At 39.1% G+C, this 11006-nt stretch overlaps 1 protein-coding gene across 2 annotated transcripts; it reads left to right on the forward strand.

Moving 5' to 3' along the window:
* The first annotated feature begins 365 nt into the window (after window positions 1-365).
* On the forward strand, window positions 366-10778 carry tmem178a (transmembrane protein 178a). Of its 2 annotated transcripts, XM_055184788.2 has the most exons (4): window positions 366-1233; window positions 4313-4426; window positions 7588-7725; window positions 8413-10778. In XM_055184788.2, the coding sequence occupies exons 1-4, from the start codon at window positions 822-824 to the stop codon at window positions 8652-8654; spliced, it is 906 nt and encodes a 301-aa protein (XP_055040763.1). In that variant the 5' UTR covers window positions 366-821; the 3' UTR covers window positions 8655-10778. The 2 variants fall into 2 exon arrangements, with proteins under 2 accessions (XP_055040763.1, XP_055040764.1); XM_055184789.2 differs by lacking the exons at window positions 366-1233; window positions 4313-4426 and adding an exon at window positions 5334-5635.
* The last annotated feature ends 228 nt before the right edge of the window (window positions 10779-11006 follow it).

Here is an 11006-nt window from a genome sequence, read left to right on the forward strand (position 1 = left end):
AAACTTTGATTTGAATTATTGGCTCTTACAATTACTATTATTACTGATTTGAATTATCCTAAAAAATGTTCATATTTGACCCAATCATGGGTTGAAACAACTTAAAATGTGTGGGTTAAAACGACCCAGCAAATATTTAAACCCAATGAATGGATATGTCCATATTTTACCCAACCAGGTTAATAATAGAAGTATAAAAGTGTTCCATCACATTTTAAATTTGGCATTCGTAATAACAAATATAAACATCTTTATTTCTAGAACAAATTTTGCGGTCTAATCAAGGTCTTCGGCTTGTTTTCCCTCTTTGCATGATGGACCTCTGCTGCATTGATTTTGGCTGCTCAAACTGTTGTGATCACCATCGGCAGCATCATCATCATCATAACATTTCAGTCGAGCGCTTGCCTGTCTCCTTGACACACCCTTCGCTATTGTCGGTACAGCGCGCGAGCGACAACCTTGACATTCCCACACGCGCGTTCAGTTGCACGGTGAAATCTTGTTCTGCGTGGATCGTTCTCAGCGATAGATCATAGGAAAGAGAAACAAAGCAACTAATGCGGTGAAAGGAAGATGCACGAACGCTGAACACAGTGCAGGTAAACGCGCGCACGCACGCCCATCGCGCATCCCCATATAGATGCCCGTAGTACCGCACACGGGCAAACTCCGCTTATCCACTTGTTTTTACTCGTACCGCTGTGGATATATGACAGATCCCGGTGCATTGTCCCGGGGAAAGAAGTAAGGAAAGGCATGGAAAAGTACGACTGGTGCTGAGTGAGTTAAGCTGCTGGTTTTGCGCGGATGTTGGAAACATGGAGAGACGGGCTCTCGTAACGACGATCAGCTTGTCCATGAGCCTGCTCGCGCTCATGCTGCTGGTCACGGCGATTTTTACCGACCACTGGTACGAAACGGACACCAGGAGGCACAAGGAGAACTGCGACCGGTACGGCTCGGAGTCCAACGACCAGAAGAACAGGGAGATGCCCATCTATCACCTGCCTTTGTTGGACGGCGGGAATTCAAAGCGCAACCTGGCTCTTATGAAGCCCATCCATGTGGGGAGTCGCGAAGAGGAACTGCTGGAGAACTGGAGGGCGATTTTGGGAATGGGCATCCTGGAGACGGAGTGCGGGCGCCCGCTCTTTTCCACCTACTCTGGACTTTGGAGGAAATGCTACTTCCAGGGAATGGACAGGGATATTGACAAACTCATTTTGAAGGGTAAGATCTCATGGAAAACGCCAAAGAACCACAAAGCACCAAATGTTTGGGTAGTTTTGGATGCTTGACAGATCTGCCGTACTGTAAGTGGGCTGGTGTTGGGTTTGTGGGTGATTATGATGGTGTGTATGGTGTATTGCGTCAAAAACATACAGTAGGTGAGTGTGGGTGAATATTTAGCTTATGCAGACTCGTTTCCTGGAAGAAATATTGATTTAATCCTTTTTGTACTGACACTTATCCGAACTTAAGGTTAATGGGCTTTTTGCTGACACTGGTGCTTGCCATATTTTTTTTCTTTCGTTCTTGACCTGTTTATGCTAAAGCACTTTCTGCCAATCAATTTCATGCATGATATATATCAAAGATTTCCCAACCAAGACAACTGTTTCTCAAAAGTTTCTGTCGGAAAGTCTCAAGGTGAGAAAAGACACAGGAAATGTGTGATGATTCCAAGTCGATACAGATTACTGAGATCTGATCACGTCAGGATTAAAAGCGGAAGCTGTGTGCCACCTTGCATTTAAATCAAGCCCAAAGTCACACAGATCACTTGACCTTCAGTTCCCAGCCTTTGATTTCTGACACAGTCTATTACACTGAGTCCCTGAATGAGCCCATCAAAGAACACGGGCACTCCAAAGAGCTTCTTATTATCAGATATGAAAACTGAGTTGAGGGCACCATGGCAACCAAGAGATTGAAATTCACTTTAATTCAGTTCACTTGATGATAGGAAGTATTACGTTTATTAGGAGCCTACTCATTGGTGTATACTGAAAAAGAATTAGTGTTTCATTTTATCACAAGGCAAGGTTAATACATTGGGTGTGACAAAATATTGTGCTGGGACAAACCCAGCCGTTGGGTTAAATGAACCCAGAAAATGTTTATATTTGACCCAACAATTGATTAAAACAACCCAGCATATAGGTTCAATTACATCCTAACATGTGGGTTTGTCCCTTCTTGACCCAATGCTGGGTTGAAAATAACCAAGTTAAAGTGTAAAAATTGTAACATTTTTCTATCGCAATCAATATGAAAAATTAAAATGTTGTGGAGAAATGAACTGATCAAAAAGCTAGGGAATATTTATTTTAAAGGGATAGTTCACCCAAAACTGAAAATTTTGTCATCCTTTACATACCTTTAAGTAGTTTCAAACCCATAAAAATGACTTCTACTTGTTTTCTGCTAAACACAAAGGAAGATTTTTTTGTAACCAAATAGATCACCATTCACTTCCATAGTATTATTTTTTTCCTACTGTGGAAGTCAATGGGGCCCCAGATCTGTTAAAAGCATTCTTCAAAAAATCTTTCTTTGTGCTCAGCAAACACAAGCAGTATGGAGGACCACAAGAGTCATGCAAAAAGTAATAAAGAACTTCAACATTTAATAACTACCTAGACAATAAAAATAGCAATTAATAGATTTGTTTAAAAATCATTAATTAATCTATAAATAAATAGACAAAGTTACAAAAAAATCATAAAATTTTATTAGGCAATAAAAAGTGAGATTATAAAAATAACGTAGAAATGAAATATTAATTCATTAATAAATAATTATTTTCGCTATTCGATTTGCTTTTCGTTTTAGCCTCTCTATTTAGCTTTTCCATGACTCCTTTGGTCCTTGCAAATGGTCAAACGAGAAATGCAAATTAGCTATGGCCAGGTGGATGTAACAAGCTCGCTGATTGGCTCTGATTGTACATCATGCGCAGATTTATAGATCTCGGATGAGGACCCAAAGAGTCACGGAAAAGCTAAATAGAAAGGCTAAAATGAAAAGCGAATCAATAGCGAAAAGAATAGGAGAACCATCGGTAAAATGAAAAGAGAAATGTTAAACGGAAATGCTCTTTTAAATATTTAATTTCTACATTATTTTATAATCTCACTTTTTGTTGCCTAGTGAAATGTTGCATAATGATTTTTTTTGTAACTTTGTCTATTTATTTGTAGATTGGTTGATGAATTTTTGGGCAGATCTATTGGTTGCTGTTTTTGTTGTCCAGGTAGCTATTAAATATTGAAATTACATTTTGCGTGACTCTTGTAGTCCTCCATAAAGCAGAAGTCATTTTTACAGGTTTGGAACAACTTGAAGGTAAGTAAATGATGACACAATTTTCATTTTTGGGTGAATTATCCCTTTAATATTCAATGAAGTACAGCATGAGTGTTCCTGTAGCAGCAGCTCAAAAAGTTGTGGATTTGATCCCTAGAACACACATACTGTACTGATAAAAAGTATACATTGTTATTCATAGTAAGTTGCTTTGGATTATTGCACTTATTTTAGTATTCAATGAATTGCCCCATTTCAACTTAATATCTCTGTGAGAAAACTTATTAAAGTCATTATTTCTAGTAGGCAGCTGGCTATTTGTCTAGCTTTCATGCTGGCTTGGCTCTGAATTACATATAGTTAGTTGATTTACATTTTAATTTCATCCTCATAATCCAGTGCAGGATTTCAGAACTGACATTTTTTAAAAGCGACTGACATGGCACGTCATAGATATCGCTGCGTCCGAAACGCCTACTTCCATACTACATAGTAGGCGAAATACACGGTTTCGGACGCAGCATATGTCTCCAGCTTTCTGCATTTTTACTGCAGTCTTAACACAGCTCTCAGAAGTAGCTCACAACACCATCCAAATCTGTGTGGTGTGGTGTGAACCCAGGCGGAAATAATACCAGAAGGTCACTCTGTCGGGGAGGCTAGAGCTCCAGCAGTGGTTGGCTCTTTACATGTACTGGTCCTGGAAAAGATAAACAAAACAAACAGAGTGAAGAGCACCAATGCTAATAAGGCCAATAAAAAGCGGATTAAAGTACAGAGACATACTGTAAAAGATATAAAAAAGGAAACAGATTAAAGTGAGTCACTTTGGAAATGAATAAATGTACTTATGAACAGCTAGTATCCAGTCAACACTATGAAGAATAACCTCGAGGGCAAGCATGGTGAAATCATGATGAAATATTTCTAGAGGTGCATTTGAAATACAGAATCAGTACTTTGATCAGGCATGTTAAATGAATCTGTGACTCATGTGCAGGTATTGCAGAACGATGCACGTCCGTCAAATATCATTTCTCCCAACCCATAAGACTCAGGAACATCCCTCTCAACCTGACAAGGACCATCCAACAGGACGAGTGGCACCTCTTACGTAAGTCTCCCGAAGCTTCCTCAACATCTTGCACAGCTCCCGATATGCCTTATGCCATGAATATTAAGCAGCACATCCAAGCTGAAGTTAAGTGGGTTTTGGATAGAGAAAACCGTGCAGATTTTTACAGGTACAGATGGCTTATGGGAACCATTCCCATTTCTCTTTAGGCCCAAACTCTCAAGGCTGCCTGTGTTATTAATAGCGGTGTAAATGTTTGCCATGACAATGATTTAATTAGATGAACATTCTTTTAAATTTTGAAACTCACAATTATTGTTCACAATCATTCATGGCAATTCATACATATTTTACAAGATGGTTAATTCATATAAATTCGTTTTTTTTCCCCGATTTGCTTTGGCGCCGTGATGCTGGGTTTACGGGTGGAGTTTCATCACTGTATATTTCCTAATTATTCTACACCTTGTATACAAATTCCTGTGAGATCAGGTTGAGTTTATCAGTATTTATATGAAGTTAGAAGTATAGTACCATTTTTATGCATACGCGAGGGTGTACAGTGAGCGTGGCACAAATTACGTAATCATAATAGTATGTGCGCACTGCACGCGCACAGCTGGATTTTTGTAACTTTGCATACTTTGACCCCGTAGGTTGTGCATAGGTCGATCCAGTGGTTTGCCACGAGGGCTTAAAACGAGTTAGGGGAAAGGTTTGGTGTTTTGCACTTGAAGCCCTGTTTTCAGATTGTTTATGATGAAATAGAACGGTTTTGACTGAAATTTGGTTTGAAATTTGTTGTATCACCTCCCACCTCTACGGTGGCTGCATGGGTGCGCTGAAACAATCCTTCCTAAAATGCATTAAACTTTTGTTTACAAAGACGTGAAACTCACCGAGTGGTCAGGGGGGTTCACTGATATGTTCACACAAAAATCGCTGCAAGGGATGCTTTCCAACAGGTGTTTTAGCATTCGTTGTAAACTTGTGGACCTATTTTTCCAAACGCCTCACACCCGTACATTCTTCCGCTGAGAGCTTGAATAATAAACACTCCAGCCCAGTTGGTGGCGATAATCCACCTTTGCCAATTGCAAGAATACAAACAACGTTCCCGGTGCGGAGTAATACCGTACCTCACAGCACATCTAATACAAGTCAATGGAGTTGGACAAAAACCTGTTGGAAAGCATCTTTTGCCGCGATTTTTGGGTGAGCATATCAGTGAACACCCCTGACCACTCGGTGAGTTTTACGTCTTTGTAAACGAAAGTTTAATGCATTTTAGGAAGGATTGTTTCAGTGCACCTATGCAGCCATTATAGAGGTGGGGGCTGATACAACAAACACCCGAAAATTCTCGGGCCAGCATCATATGTCCAAATTTCAGTCAAAACCGTTATATTTCATCATCTGAAAACAGGGCTTTAAGTGTAAAATACCGAACTTGTCCTTTAACAATGCGCCAAGAAGTTTTGTTTGCATGTAGAATATGCAATGTTGTCAACGTGTTGTTTACGCGTCCAATATGTGCCGAATTTTCACACGTGAACAGTACCAACGCGTCCTAGATGTGTTGTTTGTACGTAGAATAGGCATTGTTGAATATGTTTTGTTTACGTGTGAAAAATTGGCCCTCATGGCCTTCCATAGCCCAAATGCATTGCATTTTGTCGCAATGCATCGAACGTTTATGTAGTTTACACATATGAGTTAAATGAACTATTGCAAGGCTGTGCCTTCGACAGTGCACATACATTCGTGTACACGTAAAAAATAAACTATACTCCGTGATTTAGGGATGCAACGATACAAAATTAAATATCATGATTGTTCGGTGGATCTGTAATTAATGGATATAATTATTTAAAATTTTCATATAAATCTCAGAATGAATGAATTTTCCGAATATTACAGCCTCTGGAATTACACACGTTTCTCATGTTTCACAAAATAAATTGTCGAAATGTGAGTTTTGTTGCTTTCAGCTTTGATGGCATTTATACTAAAAGTAAAACTTTTAGCAGATCAGTGCATTTAAAGAGCACCTATTGTCCGATTCACGTTTTTACATTTCCTTTGGTGTGTAAGTGTGTATTAGTACATGTTAACGATATGCAAAAGGTACAAACCCCAAAGTAAACGATGATGTGAGTTATCGTCTCCAACGTAAATCTCTTTTCTTGGACAACAACAAACACACGGATTGTAGGCAACAGTTTACTTCCTGGGATTGTTGATGTAGACAAGATCGACATTATCATAATTCCTCCGCTTTGGACTCAGCCTGTAAGAATACTCTTGTTAGCTACCGAATCTTTCAAACATGGTAAGAAGCGTCACATTTCCGGCTGACGTCAGAGGTATTCAGGCCAATCACAATGTACAGATTAGCTGGCCAATCAGAGCTTTTCAAATCCATGCGTTTTAGGAAGAGAGTGAAATCTGGAGCTACAAAATGTACGGTATGTAGAAAATAACGTGTTTTTGTAAACCATAAACCACGCAAACACATTCTATTATACCAAATACACAAAATAATGTCGTTTTTTAGCAATAAAATAGGTGCGCTTTAAAGTTTTAAAGTAAACTCATCTGGTACATTTTTGACCAATAAAATTCGTTTAAATTATTTCCATGGGTTACATATGATAGGCAGTCAACTATTTGAGTGTTATGTTATTGTCCATTCCGCAATGACAATCCAGCTCATGTGTTTCGTGCTAATGCGGTTATTACATGGCCTGTCATAAATATGTAATCGTAACCTTTTCTTGCATCTTCTTGATGTGATTATGTGCCCCACAGTACTGTTTTGTGTACACAGAGTCGGTCAAATGTCATTTTCTGTTGGAAGGAATCTTATTAGCTGCTGTGATGCTGTAACTTAGCGAGTCTTGAGGGAGCCTGCAAGTCTTCATTACAGCCCTCATTAAAATGCATCCTAATTAGGTTTTTCCTCCTCCACCCCAATTCAATTTCATAACACATTATACAAACGAATGGAATTTAATAAATTGATATCTGCAAACAACAGTTGTTTGTATCTCCAGGACTTAGCATGGAGCCATAACCAGTTATTCAACACAGGGAAAAGTTTTTGAAGCCAAGGTGTTACCCGTAACTGTGTAGTGTGAGTTGTTGGCTAAGTGGGCGGTAGTCATGGAAACAGTGTGTGTTTTTCCTCCGGTCCTCAGATCTGCGGCGCATCACGGCGGGGTTCTTGGGCATGGCTGCTGCTGTGATGCTGTGTGGTAGCATTGTGGCCGCTGTGGGGTTTTTCTGGGAGGAGAGCCTCACCCAGCATGTGTCCGGACTCCTGTTCCTTATGGCAGGTACTGAAAATTGTTTTATCTCATGCTTCTTTTCTAATTTTTTGAGTATATATATATATATATATATATATATATATATATATATATATATATATATATATATATATATACATATATATATATATACATATATATATATATATATACATATACATACAGTATATATCAGTGGCGGCCGGTGACTTCTTTTTTCGAGGGCGCTTGATGCGAAGTTCGTCACAACATGTATGTAGCCCGTCATGTGTGTAGTTCTTAATTTCAAAATATGTGTTCTGCGCGTTGAGAGATCCTATGTGCATCGCGTGTCTTGTCAAAATAAGTGCCTGCTGCAGACGCGTCTAAATGGTTTATGATAAAAGAGACACTCGCGTTTGCCAGATACTCGCATAATCTCATGTGTACTCAGAGTTTACTGTTAAGGGAGTGCCTTGCGTATTTTGTGAACGTGAGTATCTCTTTTATCATGTATGGTTTTGACGCATATGCAGCAGGCACTTATTTTGACAAAACATGTGATGCACATGGTTCACATGACACAATAAACACATATTTTGAAAACGCAAGCAACACACATGACACTCCGAACACTTATTTTGAATTAGCGCTCCTTGGATGAGCCACCACTGATATATATGTTGACATGGTCACAATATTAGGATTGGGGTTAATTTTGAATTTTTCCTCCAGGAATCTTTTGCACAATCTCACTGTGCACCTACGCAGCAAGTGTCTCTTACGACCTATCCAGGAATCCCCCTTTCATCTACGGTTTGCCCAGCGATGTGGATCATGGTTACGGATGGTCCATATTCTCCGCATGGGTCAGTCTGGGCCTAACGGTGGCGTCCGGTTGTGTCTGCACGACCTACCCGTTCCTGAGCCGCACGAAGGCTCTTCGCTCTAAAACGGCCAGGGAGTCGTCTGTATGAGTGCCCTCTCGTGGCCTGGAGGTCTCATGACATTAATCAGCACTTGGCGCTTTAGCAAATGGATTCAAGTATACACTTTTCTCCGAGGAGTGTTTCGATGGGCACTTCACGCTACGGAGCAGCGTTTAGTGTGTTGTAGATTTCTGATACCTTTGTTGAGGTCTTTCGACAGAAAGGAAAACAGGAAAGTTGCATTTACTGTGTGTGTGTATTCTACTTGCCTACAAATCACACACACACATAAACACAAATTACACACAAATATGCAGTACATGTGAGATTATACTGAACAAGATCTTTAGGTATGTGTATGTGGGTTGTTACTTTTGTTGTAATACAATCATTTTTCTGATCAGGGGCACAAGGATCTGAGCCACAGTTTTTAATGCAAACCCTTTGAAATTCGAGTTATTCATTGTTGGTATTATTAAGTGGACGTCCCCAGTTTAGCAGTACATGTGCAAATTAATATGATGAACATTTGGTGATGTTGATGAGCTGATGTTTCAATCAGGCACGAACAAAATGTCATCACATCAGACAAATGTATAAAGGCATGGTTGCATATATATCACCTTTGGGTAACAGCTGGTGTCCAGTATTCGTAAAGATTGAAAAATCAAAGAGACACGAGAAGAGATCTAAGACACAGATATGCAAATTTGTGATTGGATGGGATGTCTCTGAAGTTTCAAAACATGAATCAGGCTGTCGCTGGCAGTGCAATCGTAATATGACAGCATGCTTTGAATGAATGCTCTTCAATATACCCGCCTCACTCATGAAAGGCCTCTCACGACATAATTGTCGAAAATACAATTCCTCCTCTTCCGTAGGCCTCCACTCGCCTCTACGGTCCCTTCTGGAGAAGATGAACTAATATAACATTGACAAAAGGACTGTATTGTTATATAACTGCTGGATATTGTTTTCCAAACTGAGCCGAAACAGTATCATATTCCTGAATTAGTACTGTTTGCCTCAAAACCCATATTGTGTTTATGAAAGTGTATCGTAATAAAAATATTATAAGGATGAAATAAAGATGTATGAAGAAAGATAAGTGATTCATGTGTATTTTAGTATTTTGTTATATTAGGGAGATGTATGGTGTACTGCTGTGTACTGCCACATAGGGGTTGACTGTACTATGAGACAGGGGTTTTCAAACTTTATAATGCCAAGGACCCCAAAACACACTATATTGCCAAAAGTTTTGGGACATCTGCCTGTATATGCACATGAACCTGAATGACATCCCATTCTTAATCCATAAGGTTTTATATGGAGTTGGCCCACCCTTTACAGCCAGTAGTGGCCAGTGACTTCTTTTTTTCGAGGGCGCTCAAGTTCCTTCACACCAAACTCGCTCATCCATGTCTTTATGGATCTTGCTTTGTGCACTGGTGCACAGTCATGTTGGAACAGGAAGAGGCCATCCCCAAAATGTTCCCATGAAGTAGGGAGCATGAAATTGTCCAAAATTGTCTTGGTATGATGAAGCATTAAGAGTTCCTTTCATTGGAATTGATTGTAACACTTGAATTCAATGATTTGGAGGGGTGTCCCAAAACTTTTGGCAATATAGTGTATGATGAACCATTTGATAAGGGTGATTTGTTATATATCATCTGAATAAATAAGCGCTCAATTGTTGTATAGGTTGTTAGGATAGGACAAAATTTTGCAGGTACAACTTTTTGAAAATCTGATATCTGATGGTGCAAAAAATTTAAACATTGAGAAAATCGCATTTAAAGGCGGGGTGCATGATATTTAAAAAACACTTTGGAAAAGGGAGTTGGACCGACTACCAAAACACACCTGTAGCCAATCAGCAGTAAGGGTTGTGTCTACTAACCGACATTGTTGCATGGGTTACGTATGTGTGAGGCGGGTCTATCAAAAGAAAGTCCAGATTCTATTGGGGTAGGGGCGTGTTTGTTTAGGTGACTTCAAACATCGGCTTTCAGAGATCATGCATCCGCCTTTAAAGTTGTCCATATGAAATCCTTAGCAAATGCATCTACTCACAAAAATAAAAGTTTTAATATATTTATGAATGGAAATTTACAAAATATCTCATGGAGCATGATTTTACATAATATCCTAATGATTTTTGGCTATATATATATATATATATATATATATATATATATATATATATATATATATATATATATATATATATATATATATATATATATAGTATAGGAAAAATGTGCGGTTTTGGGTGTGTCCTCTTTTTAATGGCAGTACCGTGGTTGGATGGTGCAGATTAAGAGGCAGTATTATCCCCTTCTGACATCACAAGGGGAGCCAAATTTCAATTACCTGTTTTTTCACATGTTT

The sequence above is a fragment of the Misgurnus anguillicaudatus genome, chromosome 14 (genome assembly GCF_027580225.2).
Source record: "Misgurnus anguillicaudatus chromosome 14, ASM2758022v2, whole genome shotgun sequence".
In the NCBI taxonomy this organism is placed as follows: Eukaryota; Metazoa; Chordata; class Actinopteri; order Cypriniformes; family Cobitidae; genus Misgurnus; species Misgurnus anguillicaudatus.